The sequence below is a fragment of the Lethenteron reissneri genome, chromosome 23, assembly GCF_015708825.2.
Source record: "Lethenteron reissneri isolate LAM-NWPU_2019-01 chromosome 23, ASM1570882v1, whole genome shotgun sequence".
Classification (NCBI taxonomy): Eukaryota; Metazoa; Chordata; class Hyperoartia; order Petromyzontiformes; family Petromyzontidae; genus Lethenteron; species Lethenteron reissneri.
In genome coordinates, this window is record NC_083801.1 from 15,375,904 (window position 1) to 15,397,609 (window position 21,706).

The 21,706-nt window shown below is 51.4% G+C and overlaps 1 protein-coding gene and 1 long non-coding RNA gene across 2 annotated transcripts; one reads left to right on the forward strand and one right to left on the reverse strand.

Annotated features, from left to right (window-relative positions):
• The first annotated feature begins 2,370 nt into the window (after positions 1-2,370).
• LOC133346084 (uncharacterized) lies at positions 2,371-4,580 on the forward strand. The gene is made up of 3 exons (XR_009755497.1): positions 2,371-2,501; positions 3,830-3,970; positions 4,453-4,580. It is a non-coding gene; the product is annotated as an uncharacterized LOC133346084 (long non-coding RNA).
• Positions 2,745-18,784, reverse strand: LOC133346083 (homeobox protein GBX-2-like). The gene is made up of 3 exons (XM_061557424.1): positions 18,715-18,784; positions 12,887-13,585; positions 2,745-6,564 (listed from the first exon to the last, which is right to left on the reverse strand). The coding sequence occupies exons 1-3, from the start codon at positions 18,737-18,739 to the stop codon at positions 5,930-5,932; spliced, it is 1,359 nt and encodes a 452-aa protein (XP_061413408.1). The 5' UTR covers positions 18,740-18,784; the 3' UTR covers positions 2,745-5,929.
• Between the last annotated feature and the right edge of the window lie 2,922 nt (positions 18,785-21,706).

Genomic DNA, 21,706 nt, shown 5'->3' on the forward strand with positions numbered 1-21,706 from the left:
AAGAAAAATCGCTCGATGAGGTTTGACTTCACTGATACGAGGTTATGCGATCGAACGTGGGACAACATTGTATAGTGTGTACTGTGTGTGTGTGTGTGTACTGTGCGCGCTACTCGGCAAGCAGCTGTCTCCTCGTGCGGTTTCGCTTTGTGCGCCCTTTTCTGTTTTTGGAACGCATCTACTACCGAATAAAGCGAAGGGAAACCCTGTGCAAATGTCGACCACTCCTACTCGTGCTATTCAAACGGTGCACGGCATCGTCTTGCCATTTGTAAGATGACGGCGTCAAGTTTCGGAAGGTTCCATTGACTTTTGCTACGTCTTACACGTATCCCACACAGAGTACGTTGTTGTATCCCTGTTGCTGTATATACATGCCCCGATGCCCTGTGGACTATTTACGGCATCCCTACGCGAACGCATAGCACTCGGAGAGCCGCGCTCAATTATCGTTGCCATGTGGAAGTCGTGATGCAATAAGACGACGCCGGCTAATTAACTCAACTTAGCGGATACACGCAGCGGACTAAACACGCAAACAAGATAAAGATCCCCCGTGTAACCATCACCGACTTTTGAGGCAAGTGCTGTTGTGAGCGAGCACCGAATGAAGGCCGGCACGGCACACAATTGGGGGGGCTACGTTGCCACCACCACGCCGGGCCGCCTTTGTCTCTCTCGTGACGATGTATGCACACCGCAACCAGGTAGTCATTTAAGGCTGAGTCGACCCACGGGAGGCACAGCACCGGTTTAGATCATCGTCGCTAGTGTTGGCCGTGAGCGGGAATCGAATGTGGGTCGCCAAGTTCGTAGCGCAGCGCGCTAACCGCTACGCTACCGCCTCCCACACACAAACACACACAGTACAATACCAACCACAGCAATACTCACCACGTAAACAACAAATGCAACGTCATTATTACCATTGGATCCCAAGTGTGAACTATTTATATCGAATTGAATTTCGTGGCGCACAATTCCATTGCACAGTGCACCATGAGGCCCTCCACTTTTGAGCGGATGCCACAATTTTCGGGAGCGTTTAGAAATGAACGTCAATGTGCTAGTTCAATAACACGTGCTCTTGCAGCCCTCTGTCAATCCACTGCTGTGTCGCTCATGAGTAGCGGGAGTTGTTTGACCCGATTCTGACCCCGGCGGCCAGTGCGGGTTGGTGAGGCGTTGCGGGTGGCCCAGGATCGGTTCACAAATATCAGTCGTCTCTGATTTACAGCCCGAGCCGGGTGTCGCGAATCCACTGCACCACCGCTCCTCTCTCAGGCAATGTGGTCTTTGTGTATACTGTATACAGATGATCAAGCCGACACATAGAGAGAGAGATAGCGAGTCACGCCTGCAACTTTAGTTGCCAATTCGGTCAAAATTAGAAAGCGCGCGTGGAACAATCTGCGGGTGAAGGCCGATGGTGTTCCTCGCGCTCCCGGTCGCTCATCTCGTGTCTGCAGTCACTCTCGATATCTCTCGATATCTCTCGATATCTCTCGATGTCTCTCGATGCCTCCACCGCCACTGATCATCTTCGAGTTGTGAGCCGTGAACGATCGGGCACACGAACAATGATGACCCCCTTTTTTTGTTGGTGCACGAGCCTTGAGTAGTGAATTAACAATTAAATGGTGTGAATGAATTTCCTTGGTCCGGCCATTGAATGCCTAGGCAGTTAATGCGATCATTATAACCGGGCGGCGGGTTCATATGAACGCACGCATGTTGTCAAGCGCTGGTCATCCCGTTGCCGCGAATGAATTGCAGCATTGGGTTATACGCGCTGGGCATTGAATGCCCTTTATAAGAAAGAGTGAATGAATGAAATAACACGCGGTGCGGGGGGGGGGGCGGGGGGCATTGGATGCGCCTGAGCTAATTGATGACATGTGGTGGGCATGGAATTTAATTAATTCATGACACACACATTGCACGCCCGTCGGTGAATGAAAGATGAAAGAAACGCGGCCGGTAATGGAACACTCGCTCGTTGACGACACGCGCTGGATATTGCACGCATGCCAATGAATGAACGAACGAACGAATGAGGACTCGCACACACTCACGCACGTTGAACGTCCTGTGAATTAATAAACTGACAAGCGCTCGGGGAATTGAATGCCCGTGGGGAGTCGCTGGGGCATTTATTTGCCACGGAGCGCAAGCGGAAGGCCGAGAGCCTTGGACTGTGCACTGCACGCTCGTGGCTCGTTCATCGAGGCATCACGACGGTGTGGAGATGAACTAACGGATGCTGCTGCTGCTGCCGCCCCTGCAGCGTCCGTTACACACCCGTTACAACGTGGACATTCGCACGATACACATGCATATACACCTCGGTTTACGTCGGGGGATGCGTTCCTGAAATGTGCGACGACGAATATCGAAACGACGTAAATCCAAAAAGCGATTTACAGGGTAGGGTGGTGGAGGCGACGGGCTGACGAGGAGGCGACGGATAACGAGAGAGCACGGGCGATGCTGTCAGCGACGTAAGTAGCGGGATTGAGGGCGACGCAAATCGGGTTAGTGGTGTCATTGATGAAGTGACGACGTATTTGCGAAACGACGTAAAATGGGGAGACGTGAATCGAGGTGTTACTATGTATCTACGTGTCTGTGTGTGTGTATATATATATATATATATATCTCCGCAATGACAGGTAACATTCACCTGCCGATGACCAGCAAAGGCGAGGGGAGGCCAGACGCGTTACGTGAATTCACGATGACTTTGCGGGGTTCTTTTTTTATCGGGAAGAAGGAAAAAAAAACATAATTTATTTCAACTTGAAATGTACATACATACAATCTATACACCGCGAAGTTGTTAGGCCGCGATCGTTCTACACAAGAGCGTAATTTTTTTATTTCACATCGAGTCTTCTTTTCTTCAAGTACTTTATACATACGAGTACTGTATACATACAACAAGTACTGCATACAAGTACTGTACACTCACTACAAGTACCGTATACACACGATGAACAGCGTTATGTCTGCGCGTGTGCATGTTACTGCAAATATGCTTCAAGTTTATTTTCTATTAATGGGTGAGAACTCAAGAAACTATCACAGTCTAATTTGCAAGAGTGACCTGGAGGGTTTCCGATGTATCGGTATAATCCTGGTAATCGAGTAATTTGTGGGTCACTTTTCAAATTTTGCCAAATTTGGACCTTCACGGCAAAAAATAAAATAAACCAATAGCCCACTCTTGCGAATGACGCCGGGCAAAGTCGTCCTTGAAAGTCCCGCCGCGAGGCAGACGGCGGCGCGCATTGCGATGTATTCCACCCGCGAGCAATGAGCTGGGGCGGCCGCTTGGTTACAACCGCGAAGGTCCCCAACAGGTGGCGAGCGCGTCACCGCTGGGCCGCGATTGGCCGTTACGCGGGGCCCCCAGTGTGCGTGCCGCATGTCTGTCGTTGTACATGCAGCAAAGCGCCTCGCGGTGCACCTAGCCTGGCACACGCGCCGTGTCGACGTCGAGCGTCGCTTGGTGGCGAACGTCTGCTTCTGTCGGCATGCAGGTGCTTTGACTCGGCCCACGCACCCTCGATATTTTCCGGAGCGCGGCCCCCCCCCTGGTTTGGCACGCGAGACGCACGCGTCTTCAACACAACGCGCTGTCCTAACGCGACGTGAAGAAACTCTTCCCCCCCCAACCCCCCAACACGCCGTATCAGCGCTGGTTTCCTCGTCCCCGCCACTCCCCGTTACGCGGACGCGGCCACGGCCGAATCGCAGTTTCTTTTTTTTTCTTCTCTTTTTTTAAAGTGTTTTTGTTGCGCACCGCACACACAAAAAAAACCTTTAGGTGATCGATCGTCGACAACGTCGCGTGGAGGAGGATTAGCGTCACGGCACACAAAGCGGCCACCATTTAATAATATTGAACAAGTCTACAAACAGCTATTACATGCAGGCGACGTCTGAGATCAATATAACAAACACGGAGGTAAGGGGGCCCGGGGGTGGGGTGGGAGGGTTTTGGGGGGCAGGGAGTGGAATTGTGGCGACGTTTACAGCTACATATCCACACATTATCGATCCGTAATTATGTCTTCTCCGCCACTTTCTCTTCGCTAGATGTAAATTAACCTAGCAGCATTACTGTATATGTACACTACACACAACCCGGGGTTTTATTTGTGTGTATATATACTAAGCGTGCGTGTATGTATATATATACATACACACAAACACACGAGCAAGAAGAGCCAATAATGGCCTTGCCGCGCCGAGTCTCGAGAATCACGGAGCTTCGTTCAAGCGCCCGGAATGTTTAGAAGCAGTCGGTTCAGTGCAAATGTTCCTTCATTGGTGAGAGGCGTTAGTCCGCCCGCTCGCTCGCACGCTCGCTCAGAATCTTGATTGAGACTGCAGGAAGAATCCGATGAGCAAATGAAGCTCATTTTTTTTTCTTCTTCTTCGTCACAGATGTTCAGTATGGGTCCGGGTCAACTCGCACGTGGCCCGGGCTTGACTCACGCACTTCACTGTTCGCACGCGCCCGGCCAAGACGCGCAAATTTCCCGGTTCCACCAACCCTGGTTCCGTCAGCCCAGAGGCGTCACCCGAGGTCTCTGCCACCTTGCCGAGCACGTGCCGATCGCTCGACTTCTTATCTTTCCGTCTCAGTAGTTTAGCTCGTTCACGAACTGATGTAGATTCTTCCCAGCACGTAAGTGGTGCGAAACGTCGGTACACCTTTGCCGAACAACACGCAGTACAACCCGAAACAACCGCATCACGTGGTGGGGGGGGGGGGGGGGGAGCTGCTTTCTCATAGCAGCACGACCGCTCGAAGCGATGCAATCGTTACAATTTCAAGTTTTTTTGTCGCGTTCAGTCTCATGTCTTCTCGCGTTTCATTTGCGACGTTTCAGTTCTTACCGGAGATGATGTCCGCGCTCGTGATACAAGATTACTCGTAACAACAACAGAACAAAGACCCCCTTTGGGCACGGGTGGTCATCTTTGACTTCACGTGACGACCTCCTGTTGCTGCCGCTGCTGTTGTTGTATCGGTTATTTTCACACCGCTGTGCTCGTGTTATTAACACAGTACTCTCAATGCAAATCTGTGACTTTCTTTTAAAAAAACATAAAACACCTCGGCCATGCAGAAGGGAAAGGTCGATCCCGTCCCTACGAGTCGCACTCTTCCTTCAGCGCTCTGCTGCTGCTGCTGCTGCTGCTCGTGGCGGAAATAATCGCGGTGGTGGTGGTTGTGGCAATGATGGCGAGGTTGGTACGTGGCGACAGTGGCGAGGATGATTGTGGTTACGTTGGCGCTTGTGCGAGTTGTGGTGATGGATATGATGGAAGTGGTAGTGATGATGGTGGTGGCGTTGAGGGTGGAAATGTAGCGCAGATCAGGATGGGTGACAGGTTGGTGATTATGGTGAGGATGTTGGTAGTTGGAGTGGAGAATGTAGTTTTCGTGAAAATAGTAGCACTTGTATTTATGATGCTGATGGTGGTGATGGCAATGATTGTGATAGTCGTGGCAAGGGTTGTAAGGGCAAGTGCTTAGTTGCCGTGTTGGTGGCGGTGATCGTGGCGATTGTGATTACGATGGCAGTGATAGTGACAGTGGTAGTGCTGACGGCATTGTTAGTTCTTGTAACGATGACTCTGGTCGTGAAGTTAGTTATAACGACGGTCATACGAATGCGATGGGAATAATGAGAGCGATGCTGATTGTGGTCGTGGACACAATAACAGTGGCAGCGATAATAACGGGTGACAGTAGCAATCGTGATGTTGAGAGGGTCGATCATCATCACCATCACCGTCACGCGAGTAACAACAACAACAGCTCCGGTAGAAAATCGTGTCCCCCGGGGGGAATCCGGCCAACCCCTACCACCTCGTCCCTCTCTCGCCCTCTCGCCGGGCCCTACCAGAACCCTCACGGCCTGGCCCCGTGATCCCCGGCCTGGTGCTGCCCGCGCACCGCGAAGCGCGTCACGTGCACGGGGATGGGCACCACGAGCTTGGGGTTGCGCGCCGGCTCGCCGGCCCGCGCGCTCACGTTCCCCGCCTTGACGCGCTTCCACTTGGCGCGCCGGTTCTGGAACCAGATCTTCACCTGCACCTCGCTGAGACGCAGCGCGTGCGCGATGTGCGAGCGCTCCGTGAGCGACAGGTACTTCTTGCAGTGGAACTCCTTCTCCAGCTCCAGCAGCTGCTCGCTCGTGAACGCCGTGCGCCGCCGCCGGCTCTTGCCCGCGACCCCGGCGGCTCCGGTCGAGAGACCCCCGGCTCCGAGCCCCACGGAACCCGGCGGTCCCGCCCCCACGGCACCCGAGAGCCCGGCGGCGGCGGCGGCGGCTGCCTTGAGCGCGTCCCGCCTCTGCTGCAGGAGGTCGCCCCCGCAGTCGGAGGGCGACGTGGCGCGGCTGTCGGGTCGCGCGTAGCCGAGCGGGGTCGCGTGGTCCTCGGCTGCGCTGAAGTCGGGGTCGCTGTCGCCGCAGGACGAGTCGTCTTTGCCCCGCCGATCGCCGCAGCCCGGGTCCACCGAGTCATCGTCAGAGTTCACGTTCACTGCGCGCGCGGAACACGCGTTAGTGTCGACAAGGCGCTAGGAGGGACACAAGGCAAAGGAACCCCCGCCCTCCCCCTCCAAGGTTTAGTAGATACACTCATTGGTGCGTGCTTAGGGGGAATGCCACACGCATTGCATTGGTCTGTCAAGCAGAGTGAACCAACGGAGTTGTGTTTGTGTGCGTGAGACACAGAAGAGAGTTGCGCTTTGTGCACGCCGCGTTGACGAGTGTGTTCGGTTACAACGAAGCAAAAGGCTGGCTCGGTGCGGGTTTGTTGTGTTGAGGTCGCTGTCATTCCCCTGCACCCCCGATGATCAAGGTTGGCTACGAACGGTGCGCGAAAGAAGTTCAACGCACACACGTGCGTGTGGTTTGGCCATCACCGCTGCTTTAGTAACCCCCCCCCCCCCCCCAGTCCTGATGTTTACGCACTGCGCCACTTATTTGATGATGTCTCACTAACAGAGACACATGATTGGTTCGGTTAACACCTGCCGCTCGTGTTGGCCGTGATTGGGAATTGAACCCGGGTGTTATGGCTCGTACAATAGCGCGGTACGCGGATCACGATACATTATATATATATACACATATGCACACACGTAAACACAAACATATATAACTCATCATATTATTAAAACAGATCCAATATATTGCTTCGAACAATACATATCTACAATCAAATAGCTGGTATACGTAGACATTGGTGTCTGGTGTGAACTTGAATGATGCTCTAGATGGGATAGAAATCTGAATTTGTTTGTATATAATTAAAAATCTGAAAATAAAAATTGTTGAATTGTACCACCAAGGTGGAGGGCCCGGCGGTGATTGATTTCGCTGATTAGGACAAGGCCAGCCTGACGTTGTAAATTGTGTCATCGTGTAACAATATACAAGCCTCATCGTCAGCCAAATTCGTTCGTCTTCCGTGGAGTGTGATGTGAAAGCCGAAAGAAAGAAGCCCTAACCCGCCACTGGTTACTATGACATCGGTAGACATACACACGCATATATACCTATACACAGAAACAAAAACATGCAGACAGTAAAATAGATGTGTATTTAAAAAAAATAATCGTAAATGAATATGAATGATTTAACCTCTACCACCACACACACAAGCAGGCAGTTGCATTGTATTAACTATGCCATAATGAAAAACACACACGCACACACAAACACGGGAAAACAGATAAAGCACAAAGGCCTCCCGTGTAGCCTTAACAGACTGTTGGGTCAAGTGCTGTTAGCGAACACCTAAGAGAGCCGGGCACGGCACACGAAGGGGTGGATAGCCAGCACCACGCCCGGCCGCCTTTGTTTCCCTAGTGGCGATGTTTTACACGTTGCACAATGTACTCATTTGAGGCTAAGCCGACTATGGAGAGGCCCAGGACTGGTTCAGATCATCATCACTGCTGTTGGCCTCGAGGGGGAATCGAACTCGGGTGGTCCGGTTCATTGCGCAGCGCGCTAACCGCTACAATAAAGACACACAAACACAGATACACACACACACACACACATCGTTGTGGTAGGTATTAGAAAAGTGAAAATACCATCTACCGTTAAAACAAAACCCATGCGACCACTGTGGATGTAGCATAACAAAGACAAAGAACCCCTCTGTATATATTTAACATAATTTTGGGGCAAGTGCTGTTAAGCGAGCACTTATGGAGGCCCACACGGCACACGAGGGGGTTTATTGTATAAGACAGTCATTCACACACATACATGTACACACAACAACAACAATAGCAGCAACAACTTTGACCCCTTGAGAGTAAAGTTGTTCTTTCTGTAGACAATGAGGAGTTTTGTAACGCTGAAATTCAAGTCGTACAATTATCTATTAAATCACAGTTAATTGCACGAGTCAAACGCGGCCACTTAATTGAGGGCTTCTGTTGTTGTTGCTGCTGTTGAAGTTGTGTGACATCTACTGCCGTTGCCTTTTGCGTCTCATTTCTGAACGTTGCGTAACGCAAGAGACACTTTCACGCTGGTTGGTAAAAAAACATTATTTTTGTTTAGCCAAATATAAATCTATCTCCCTTGAGTCGCAAAATAACCACTCGGCGCTCAACAAAGCGACCCCACAGCGTTTGAATTGAATGCGGTGAACACAGAGCGACCTAAAGACGACTTGGGAACATCCTACACGGGATAAAGCGGACACGCGCTACATGCGTGTTGCATGTGTGTGTATATGTGTGTGTATATGTGTGTGTATATGTGTGTGTATATGTGTGTGTATATGTGTGTGTATATGTGTGTGTATATGTGTGTGTATATGTGTGTGTATATGTGTGTGTATATGTGGGGAGCGGTAGTGTAGCGGTTAGCGCGCTGCGCTATGAACCTGGCGACCCGGGTTCGATTCCCGCTCACGGCTAACACCAGTGACGATTATCTGAACCGGTCCTGGGCCTCCCCTAGGTCGACTCAGCCTTAAATGAGTACCTGGTGCGGTGTGTAAACATCGCCACTAGGGAGACAAAGGCGGTCGGGCGTGGTGCTGGCCACCCACCCCCTCGTGTACCGTTCCGGCCTTCATAGGTGCTCGCTAACAGCACTTGCCCCTACAGTCTGTTCAGGCTATACGGGGGATCTTTATCTTTGTATATGTGTGTGTATATGTGTGTATATGTGTGTGCATATATAGAGATAGATATGCTATATGTAAACCAGGCAGGGAAAGCGCCGTGGTGGCGAGATGTTATCTCCCTCGCCTGGTATACAGGAGGTCGTGGCGTTCGATCCCGACCCTGACGCCTGCTGCTGTATATTTGGAGTTGACGGTCTCTCTGTCTCTCTCCTGGTTGCTTAAAAATTTCTCCGGGTCCTTCGGTTTTTTCCCCTCCACATTTAGAAACACGCATTTAGAGTATTTGGCTGCTATGAATTTCCACAGAATGATAAGCCACTTCGTTGAGCTATCATTTGTGGCCACGTCGCTTCTTAAAAAAGAGCTGTGTATCTCAGTGGGCCTTACTTGGTAAAATGAAACAAAGTTTAGTTGCTATACAACAAGTCTTTGTCAAAAGTAACCTGGGACACAAATCGATGCAGTAAGGATGTCAACTCACGGCCTAAACGTCAAATCTGTTCTCAGTTTAATACAAGTATTTAGAATGGAGTAGAGCAGTGGCGTAGTTGTTGACTATGAGACCGGTCAACCACAAGTTGGATTCCCGACCACGGCTAAAACATCAGCGGCAAGTGATATTTGACCAGGACTCTGGCCTTCGACAAAACCTCACTCACTCACCAAGGAGATGAAGCACAGTCAAATAACCCACATACCCGGCCCGGCTTTGGGAAGTGTTCATCCAAAAATGGATTAATAAAGGTTTGTACATTACTATTTATACATAAATATAAAGCATTTTCGCATTATTTACAAACTCAATTACCTATTGCCGCAAATTCCGCCTGTATAGTGAGATGTATCTTACGCCCAACCGCACATACCATGTAAACATTGAAAGTTTACATTTTATAACGTAGCGTACATGCATCGGTATATGCGGCAGCGATGCACACGATGGAACCAGATGTGGCACAGATATAAAACACATCAGTTGGTGATGCCGCTGCTGCTGCTGTTCAAGCAACAACAAACCAAAAGTCTCACATTCGTCAAAAACACTGCCCCCAAAAGAACAGCATGTATACATAGGCAACCGTTTCGGGCGATGACCATTTGATCATAGCGTCAACTTGTTAGTTACCGATGCAACATGGTCATTAGAGTGTGCTGCATGATCTCCAACATGACGCTGCAATAACAACATCATCAACAACACCGTGGCACCAAATAGACGACGCAAAGTGGTGATAACACCACCGCGCGTGCGTCAATTGACGCCGTGACAGAACCGTGTCTCGTCTGCACAGAGCAACCCCTCAATGGCACTCGTACATACATTAGCTGTTGCGTCAACTACATAGTTATTTGTTATCTCGCTACATTGGAAGCCAAAAATAATAAATAATAATAAAATAGTTTCGATTTAAAGCTTTCGTGACTGCAGGAATTCATTTTCTTGGTTCTTTCGGTAAAGTCACGTAGGGAAGTAATAAAATAATGTTTTATTTTTATTATTTTATTACTTCCCTTCTACGTGACTTTACCGAAAGAACCAAGAAGAATAATAAAATAGATTTTACGAGGTAAGGCCCACTGAGCTATGAAGCTCATTTCAGAGGCGACCTCGCCACAAATGACAGCTCTATGAAGTGGCTTATCACGTGGAAATGTATTGCCGCCAAACACTCGAAACGCGTGTTTATAAACGCGGAGGGAAAACCAACGCGACCACGCGGAGAGAGAGAGAAAGACATGCGAACTCCAAATATAGAGCCAGTGTCAGGGTCGGGATCAAACTCACGACCTCCTGTATACCAGGCGAGGTAGTTAACATCTCCTAGCCACCGCGGCACCCAATTCAAAGGGTAGAAACACTCACACTTAGCTCCCTGATGTGTATGTGTGTGTGTTGATTTCTGGTTGTATTGTTCGCCGTGATGTCCGACGTTTTGCTCCACGTCTTGAATAAGAAGTTCCCGGAACGCGGAGCGAAACGTCGGACCATCAATGCCGAACAAACGGGCGCTAAAGACTCGAGACGCTCACATCGACGGCGAGAGGTGTAACAGCACCACGGCGAACACCTGCTACACAGGAGTAAGGCAATACAGTAGACAGCGTACAGGGGGGCGGGGGGGGGTGACACTCACACTTGCAACCATGGATCGATGGGAGGCCACTCTTGACGTGATGGGTCTAACGCCCCCCCCCCCCCCCCCCGGCTTTAGATAGACAACAACAAAAACCCCGCGTTTAACGGCTCGCATTCACGCCGTGACGAAACCGGGGTGATATTAACACATGGTCAGGGATGGGGCCATCAAAATAACAAGAAGAGACGAACATTTTAGTTTCTTTCCAATTCGGTAGTAAAACATTTTTTTTTACAAATTCAACATTTCAAGAGCGGCGATTCGTGTGAATACGAGACGTTGGGTCTGAAATGAACAAAGTCACGAGGTGGTCCCTCCAACAGCCGCAGGTTGCCCAACCCTGCCCCATGGTCTTGACGATTTTATCCCCCCCCCACTACCCCCCACTCCCGCCCCAGTCCCCCCATTGTTGTTGATGGGAGCCTCGGCAACGTTTTGGGGGGAAATGTTCGAACGGAAGAAACCGGGAGCATTCGTCAACCCGCTAGTCGGGTCCATTGTTGACGTCTACAAGCGGTGAATTGAACGTAAACACCACGAGGTGGGGGTAGGGGGCGGGGGGGGCGGGGGGGGCGGTGTTTAGCCGACACCGAGAGGAACACAACCACGAGAAGCAACCACGCGTGCCGTTCTTGCAAGTTGGCGCTGCTGTTGTTGTGTTTTTTTTTACCGCTTAAACACCTCTACTAGACAGTGACTATAAGAGAGCTCTATGAACACGCGCCGGTCATCTGCGGGTTATGTGATTATGCCACCGGAAACGAGATTTCAATAATAATAACAATACTAATCAGAGCGGTAGGCTACAAGCTCTGACCGGACGCACTCAAAGACAGACGCACGTGTTCATATACAACACGAGACACACACACGTGCGCACACATGCGTTTGCATGGGCACACACAGAACGGAGACACATAAGCGCACACAATTTATTTTACACACGCGCGGATAACCCATGCGTACACACGGACACATTAACAAGTGCTTACACACACAGTATACACACCCACTTGCTCACGTGGATAACCTCTGCGTACGGACACACAAACACAAGCATACACGTACACTTGCATAGCAGTGCCTATGGATAAGTGAACACGTATACACAAGACAACTATCCCCCATGTAAGTCTGCCAAATCTGATGTGGAGAGCGCAGTTAGTGAGTACAAATGAAAGCAGCACAGCGCACGAGGGGGTAGGTGAGCAGCACCGTGCCCGTCCGTCTTTGTATCCCCAGTGCTGATGTTTACACACCGCATCAGGGACTCATTTAAGGCCGAGTCGACACACTATACATACACTGACACAGATGTACCCACACACACACCAGTGCACACACAATACATACACGGACACAGATGTACCCACACACACCAGTGCACACACAATACATACACGGACACAGATGTACCCACACACACACCAGTGCACACAAAATACATACACGGACACAGATGTACACACACACACATGAAGCACCCTGACCACCGCCCACGCTCTCGCCGACGTTCCGTGCAACAAAGCCACAGCAGGACGTTAATTAAGCGAAACGCGGCGACGCACCGATGGAGTCGAGCCTCGAGTCGCGGCACAGGAACGCGGAGTGGCGGTCCCGACCAGGCGTCGGTATCCGCTCCCCGTCCCCCACGTCACGCCGCACATCGAGTCCGAACCGGTGCCCCTGCAGCTGCAGGGGCAGCTTCGTGCCGTGCAGCTCGTCCGAGTAGCCCTTGGCGCACTCCTCCCCGCCGGGCAGCGTGGGCAGCGGGCTCACAGTGGGCAGGCCCTGCGGCAGCGACGCATAGAAGCTGTTGGGCAGCGGCAGCGGGTTGAGCGTGGGCACGGCGGGCAGCGTGGCGGTGTGGGGCAGCGCCGGGGTGGGGATGACCACGGGCCGGTAGGGCAGGAACACCGGGTACCCCGCATACAGGAAGGGTCGGGCGCTGTGCGGCTGCGGCGGCGGCGAGTTGCCGATCAGGGCGTCGATGCTGAAAGCGGCGCCCAAGGGTCGCTGCATCATCCTCGTTGCGCGCGTCTCCTCCTGCTCCTCCTCCTGCTGCTGCCGCTGCTGTTGCCGCTGCTGTTGCTGCTGCTGCTGCTGCTGCTGCACAAGGCGGAGCGGGTCCCTTCGCGCGTCCGACTCCGCTGCGTTAGCGCGCCTCGTACGCCCGTGGTGCTGCTGCCGCTCGTGCCGCGTCCTTGTCCGCTCTGCGGCCGCGCCTCGTCCGCGCTGCTGCTTTTCCCCACGCGCTCTCATGCCGCCTCGGGACGGTGGAAGAAGGAGGAGGAGGGAGAGGAGGAGGCGCGCTCAGCGGGGAGCCGGGGGGGGGGGGTGGAAGAAGGGGGGGGGGTGGAAAGGGGGGTGTGAGTGTGGATGGTGGGGTAGCAGTGCTGGTGGTGGTGGTGGCCGGGGTGGGATGGGAGGGGAGGGAGGGTAGGGTAGGAGGGATGAATTAAAGGGCCGCTCCCGCGGGAAGTCATCCATCATCCGCTCATTCCGCGCCGCTCCCTCATTCACGTCGTGACAGGTGCCGCTCCGGGCTCGCGTCCCGCGCGCCTCCAATTGGCCGCGCGGAGCAGACGTCGCGCAATTAGCGAGCTCCTGTTGGCGTGCTGGGGGAACGCGGGCGGAGCTTGGTTTGAAATGGGGTAGAGTTGACGCGGGTTCTTCCGACACACCACCACCGTCATCATCATCATCACAATCGTAGCCACCATTATAATGACGAAGATCGTCATCATCATCATCACCATCATTATAATGCATGGCCACCAACCACATCAGCAGCAGCATCATCATCATCGTAAAAAATACAACCGCTACATCGTCACAACCATCACTACCACCACCACCATCCATCCGTATGACAAGTGATGTGTTGGGCTCGGCATGCTCGTCTCGGCTCATCTCTGCACCCGGGGAGTGTTCGAGGAGGTCCCATCTCGCGCCAAACGTGGCAATTGGCAGTAATTGACCAAATTTGGCACCGTGACGCGGACACACAGTGGCATAACTTCAAGCACCGAGATCGGTGTCTTGGGATCTTGGCTATTCTAGGCGGGGAGAATTCGCGAAGTCGGTAATATGCTCCTACAATTAGGCACAACGCGCATCGCGACTCGCATATGATCATTGCGGTGGAAACAATTGCGTGAGTAATTACGATGGGGCGGGGGGGGGGCAGTGAGAGGGGGGCGGAAGCGGTGGAGGAGGGAGGTGAGGGGGGGTTTGGGGGGGTGGGAAACGCGCTGTGATTAAGTCCCATGTGTCGTCGGTGTTGATACGTACGTGAGTTGAAGCGGAGAAAGCACGTAGCCATAGACGTAATAACAATACCGTTTATTTATACAAGAAAGCTTTAATGAGTCACGAAGACTCGTTTTTCTCCGTTAGGGTCGTGCATTGGGGATGTCTCTCCGGTAATCGGAGTCCCTGGCGAACACTCCGATCCAAGCAGACGAGTGTCGAACGCTCGACACTCCGCACAGATAGATTCAGTCAATCGCTGTACTCCCATCTCCTGGTCATCTCGCAGCTCCACGCCGACACATCGCCCGTTGTTCCCGGGGCAGCCTCCAACCATCCAAACGCGCAACAGACCAAAACCCCCTGCGTGGCTTCCAAGGTCTGATGACATCGGGCGCATTTATCATCGCTCTGTCGTCTGTAGAGGCGACGAGCAGAGGACTCGTCGCTAACCAGAGCGATAACACGAGGATCTGTGGCGCAGCGCTCGCTCGCCTTGCAGCTCAGAGCACCTTCTAACCTGGCCACTCGCTCCGACATCATGCCCATGTTTTAAAATTCCCAGGTCTTCATTGGAAAGGAGACTGGATTGCAATGAAGGGTTATCGATCCCACTCACAACTGGCGAACGACACCCAGGCCCACCCACCCGCCCGCCCGCCCGCTGCATCACCCTCGATCACCACTCCCAAGCCATCACCCACGCCACGCTCAACCTCCCCGTGTCACTCGGCTCAGGAAGACGGGAGAATGACAAGCGTGCCCTATCTATCAGCTGTGCGGGGTTTGTATCCGTGACGTGGGCCTATCAGTGGTCTACATGTTTAATGCTGCGTGTGTGTGTGTTGTTGCAGTGTGGGGAGCGGTAGTGTAGCGGTTAGCACGCCGCGCTACGAAACCAGCGACCCGGGTTCGATTCCCGCTCACGGCCAACACCAGTGACGATTATTTGAACCGGCCATGGGCTTCCCCGAGGTCGACTTAGCCTTAAATGAGTACCCGATACACTGGGGAGACAAAGGCGACCGGGCGTGGTGTTGGCCACCCACCCCCTCGTGTGCCGTGTCGGCCTTCAGCACTTGCCCCAAACAGCCTGTTACAGGCTATACGGGGGATCTTTGTTGCTGTAATGCTACTTGTGTAATCTATAATGCTGTTTGTGTAGTATACATTTTATGTGTGTATGTATTAAAGCTCTGTATGGATGATGTATGTGCACGTGTGTTAACATCCCATGTGTATGCAATAATGTTGTCGTGTCTGCATTGATGCTCTGTATATTAATGATCTATCTGAATGTAGCAATGCTCCCTGTGTATTCGTGTTCGCTGTGTATATGTGTTAAGGATGTGTGCGCATGTGATAATGCTATGTGTGCATGTACACAGAATATTAACCTATACACACACAAAGCACTATCAATGTTCTGCGTTCATGAATACAAATGCTCTGCACGTATAACACGTCCGTCTGTATTATGTACGCAAGCTATTTGTACATTAACGCACTGCGTGCATTGCCTAATGACGCTCCGCGTATACGTGTGGATGCTCTGTGTGTGTGTGTATAGTCAAGCTGTCGGTCAATATGCATCAAGGGTGATTTCATATATTAAATCTCCGTGAAGGAGTTTATGACAGTTTCTTGCCAGTTAATGAGTTGCACGTCTTTCGCTGGCAATTGTTTACCGACTGATTCACAGGATTGTGTGTTTGGGGAATGGAAATTGTGTTGTAGCCGATAACGCGCTCACGGATGATGGTCCCGTAGGCCATTTGCCCGGCTATTGTACAAGGGAGATCCGTGGTGCGTGAGCGCATCAACAACAAAACAAAGACGGGAAAACATCAATTTACTGCAGAGAACTCGTGCAGAATCCTTCAGTAATATCGCACAACTAACATATATGGTATGTTTAGCGGCCGTACAACGAAACACGTGCGGATAAAAAAAAACCCCCCGTGCAAATATAACGTGAGCAAGAGGAGAAGGTGCAGATAAGCTCTATATTTTAGTCCAACAGTGCCATAAACGCACGCGATTCGAAAAGGACAGCGCAAACAGGTGGGGGAGCGCGAAGCAGGTGCACGTATGCGGTGTTTTTGGAGTCGCAGGGAAGCACAGAGGGGGGAGTGAAGGGGAGGGAACCACGCTGTTGATGATGAGCGGGCAACGGACGTCGGTCACTCGAATGGCACGCGGCGGAGTTTCACTGCAATTGTTTTGTTTGCCCACGAGAATTGTCGCTGTTCAACGAAAGTGAGAAGTGAGGAATAAAGCACACTCGCCTTGCCACTGCCGAGGGCGGCGTTCTTCATCGCAAGGCCACCGCGTGGGCCTTTAGTGCGGCCCCCACCGATGATACACAAAAGTGAAAACTTCTCCCTCCGCCACATCAACATCGATGCTGTCAAACCCCCAATGGTGTTAAATGTGTGGCGGCTCTCACACCGATTGATGTTTTATCAGCGAAAGTGCCCCCCCACCCCATCCCCACCTTTTAAAACACTGGTCAACAACAACAAAAACATTTTTTTCTGGCCTGGACTTTTGCAGCTGTTTTAGACTAATTTTAGGGTGCTGATTCCAAATCTGATCTAAGATTTGCTCTATCACATCTCATTTTTATGCTATCGGCATACCCCATTTTAATTGATTTTACCCGAAATTAACTCTGTCACTTATGATTGCAAGTTGTTGCGAGTCAGTGACTGATTTAGTGTTAAAATATGGTGCTGTATTTTTAGTATAGTGTGTTTATAATATCATTTAATGTAGATATCCATATTTATTTAATATTTTTCTTTTGCAGTTTTTATTGAAAATGCAATATTTGATATCTCAAAAACTGATGCCAGATTTGGAATCAGCACCCCAAATTGACCTAAAAACAGTTGGAATACCTTATACCAGAAAAAGTGTGTTGACCAGTGAAATTATTGAAGAACACGGGCGTAGGGTGTTCGAGGTCGTGCTCTAAATGGCAGCTCTCTCCAAACGTGTTCTCGGCTCGTGCCGGCGTGTCGCCCGCTATGATGTCCGACGTTTCGCTCCACAACCAATAGAACACATCGATACGCTCACTTTGCTGCGGTATTCAAAGCGGTGCGATTGAAGGTCATACAAAGCGATCGCTCGTTATCAGCTTGAGACGAATGGTCACGTGTTTATGAAGATGAACATTGCATTGGCATCGGATATTTAAGGAAATATTTGGAAACCACTTAGAGTGTCGTGGGGTTGTCCAAACATCCCATTGCAGGACCCTCCTGAAAAAATAAACTTTCTTGAGACTGGTATAACTCCAGGACGATTACAACTAGTCAGATGTATTACTGCTATTTTGTAGAATGCTTATTTATATTTGCCCTGCTAAGTATTTGCTGTTGTTTGGCAGTACCGTACTATATGTGTGTGTGGAACGGTGGATTTGTACGCTGCGATATGAACCCAGGAACATGAGTTCGAGTCTCGGCCAAGGCTAAAATCAGTGGCGATCGACGTCTGAAGCAGACATGCGCCTTCTTCTCTAGGTCAAATTGGGTCTGAAATGAGTTCTTGGTGATTTGTGTAAACATCAAGATTTGGGAGACAAAGACGGAATGGGCGTGGTGAGAACCACATCACCGCCGTGCATGCCGTGCTGGCCTTAATAGGTGCTCGCTAACAGCACTTGCTTAATCAGTCTGTTAGGCTACAGGGGATATTTTGTCTCTGTTTGCGTACGTGTACGTGTACATGCGCTTATCTGTATTTAATATATATCCACCACGTGTATTATTATTACCAATATAATACTGGAATAAACTGTTGGTAACGCAACCGGCGCTCCACACGTGTGCTGGTATTTCACCCTCTACGGGCTATATCCTCCCCACTTTATTTCAAGGTTCCATAAAAGAGAGCATTCATAATTGGACAATGCGCGCGTGGTTTTATTGGGTAATTTTAATGTTTGTATTTAATTCGACGCCACTGGCTATCTCTGCACAATGCCTAGTAGCATCGTGCACACAAAGAGCAAATGGGGCATACCACGCGCGTTGCAGTTGAGAGCGGGGTTCGAGTGGGGACTGTGGGTAGGGGTGGAGGGGTATCGTGGGGGGGAGGGGGGAGGGGAGAGGCCGTAAGTCCATCAGCTCACTTCCTATAGCGCCGGGGGGTCGCATTCTCAGCCTGACCTCGGATATCCCCTCACCAACCGGCAACCTCACCCTGTCCGCAGCCCCGCGATCACTCCAAACACCGTCCTGTGCACCTATCCACACACACACACACCGTACACAGACAAAGATCCCCCGGGCAGCCTTTAACAGGCGAGTTTGTTAGCGAGCACCTATGAAGGCCGGGACGTCACACACCGAGGGGGTAGGGGGGTGACTAACACCCACGCCCGGCAGCCTCTCTTCCCCCAGTGTTGACGTTTAGATACTACGTCAGGTACTCATTTGAGGCTGAGTGGATCTGGGGGGGGTGAATTCTCAGGACCGATTAAAATATTCGTCAAATGCACTGTTATTGGTTCGTGACCTCGAATCGAACTTGGGCCGCCGGTTTCGTAGCGCAGCAGTGCGTTTAACCACTGCGCTACCCATCCCCCACGCACCGCACAGTTCACCCACGCACACACTCACTCACACTGCGTACCTCTGACCGCATCGCACTGAACGCGCCCCGATCTCAGACCTGGGAAGCTCAGCAGAGGTTTGAGCCTGGTTAGGACGCTTGCTCGAATAGGATACTGCCCGGGAACACAAGGTGGATGGATATACGGCCGTGCAGTGGCCAAAAGAAGGATGCTTGAATGTAACTGCGTGGAGTTTTGAGTGTAACCGCTTGTATTCACTCACGGGTGGTGTTTTCTTCGCGTACACTGCTGCTATTGGCCTAACATTCCAATTGTCTTGCGACTCACAGAGGCTTTCACGGGTAAACAAGGGTTCTAACTGCATTTTTAAAATCACAAGCATTATCATTCGCCTGCTTTGTGTGTGGGTTAATCTTGAACATTTTGAGTTTAAATTTGCGGAAGAACGGCAGCTCACATAATTACAGTCATTTGTGAAATTTTCTTTATTTAAAACGATGCTTCATAACCAGGTAACCCCCATTCCCGTGAAATTTAAATGGTCTCTTTCAATCGAGACCCGGGGTTTCCTCGAGTATATTCAGGTTGATGAAAGGGGAATACTTTACCATCACATTGAGTAACCCTTTCGTTGTCCAACTGCGGGCTGAGAGAACGCGAGTGCGACATCGACATCTCGACCGCGTGAATAGACAACTCCAGAATAACATCACTGCTCCACAAACGTGCATTGCATTCAACACGTATATGGCAGCAGCAGCAACAACAACCAACACCCCCTTTGCGCCACTACGTGTACCAGGCGAGGTGCGCTTTGAGGTCACGTGAAGTGGCCAGGACACGGTTCAGGCTCAGGGCGAGTTCAGGAGTCGCTTGCCGCAGATGATGGTGATGGTGATCTCTGGTCATTGCCGGGAATCGAACCCAGGTTGCTGAGCGCCACGTGCAATTTTGCGAGCCACTACCATACAGACACGTACACACGTGTACACACCGACACGCGTTCGGCGCTTTTGTCAATCCACTGCTGGATGAGGGCCTCCCCACGCCGTTCAGGTTATGGGGGTTAGTTTAACCATATTTCACCGGACCGGTAAGTGCGCCAGTGAAGGTCAGGACAATATAAGTGTCAACGTAGCGGTACAGTCGAACAACAGTTGTGTTTTGCTGTCCATCAAGGCGCAGGTACAACCAATAATAACCAGTTACTACATTGGCTCAAAATCCACACAAGAAATAGACACGCACTAAGCACACACATACCCCCCCCCCCCTATAATATTAACAGACTGTTAGGGCAAGTGTTGTAAGCGAGCACGTATGAAGGCCGGCACGGCACACGAGGGGGTGGGTGGCCAACACCACGCCCGGCCGCCTTTGTCTCCCTATTAGCGATTTTTGTTGTTGTTTTATTAGAAACTGCACCAGATACTCATTTAAGGCCGAGTCGACCTAGGGGAGGCCCAGGAACGGTTCAAATAATCGTTACTGGTGTTGGCCGTGAGCGGGAATCGAACTCGGGTGGCCGGGTTCGTAGCGCAGCGCGCTAACCGCTACACCACCGCTCCCCACACACAGACACACGCAGACACACACGTGCGCAGACACACACACGGACGCGCACAGACATAGCAAGTAGACAAGAACACACCTGGCAGCAAACGCGCACGCGCGCACAGAGCACGCGCACACAAGACACAACACACCGACTCACGCAGCGCATAACGACCGCCCTCTCAGCCGCTCGCTCGGATTAAACACTTTGTCACACGTCATACCTCATCAAGCCTCATTAACTCTCACCGTAATTTCCCCGTCGTCCTAATAACCGCGGAAGCGGCGCTCGTCCCCCGCCCCCACTCTTCCCTCCCCCCCGCCCCGCCCGCTCCCTACCTCCTCTGCCTCCCTCCCTGCCCCCCAGTATCCCCCTGCCCCCCATTACACACCATTATAATATCGGCGCGTCGCTTATTGCCCCCTGACGAGCCTATTGAGGTAGTAATTACAACCCGCGCCCGATATAAAAGCAGGGGTCGCCAGGACTATTACGCGCAGGAAATGATCAGAATGGAGAGATTACACGCGCGCACACGTGTAGATATTTTTTTTTTAAATATAGTATGTTAATGAAATAAATAACGCTTACAGGGTGGAGCGGTGGCGCAGTGATTAGCGTTATGTGCTCAATTCCCAGCCAAGGCTCGCCACCATTGTTGAGTGATTGGGCTGAAACGGTCTCGGGGTCTCTCCCTGCGTTCATCAAGCCACGGCGACCAGAGTGGCCAAATATGGTCAAACAACCCTCATTGCCGATACGGCGTGGTGGTATTTATTGATCACGCAGAGATTGTGCGTGTGTGGGGAGCGGTAGTGGAGCGGTGAGCGCGCTGCGCTACGAACCTGGCGATCTGAGTTCGATTCCCGCTCACGGCCAACACCAGCGACGATTATCTGAACCGGTCCTGGGCCTCTCCTAGGTCGACTCAGCCTTCAATAAGTATCTGGTGGGGGTTGTAGAACATCGCTACTAGGAAGACAAACGCGGCCG

Excerpts from the sequence above, each read along its gene's own strand:
- LOC133346083 (XM_061557424.1), bottom strand. The coding sequence starts at position 18,739 with ATGCGACCCCCCGGCGCTATAGGAA. Across the intron at positions 13,586-18,714 it reads ACCCCCCGGCGCTATAGGAA|GCGGCATGAGAGCGCGTGGG; the intron begins GTGAGCTGATGG and ends CACCGTCCCGAG. Across the intron at positions 6,565-12,886 it reads CTCGAGGCTCGACTCCATCG|TGAACGTGAACTCTGACGAT; the intron begins GTGCGTCGCCGC and ends CCGCGCGCGCAG.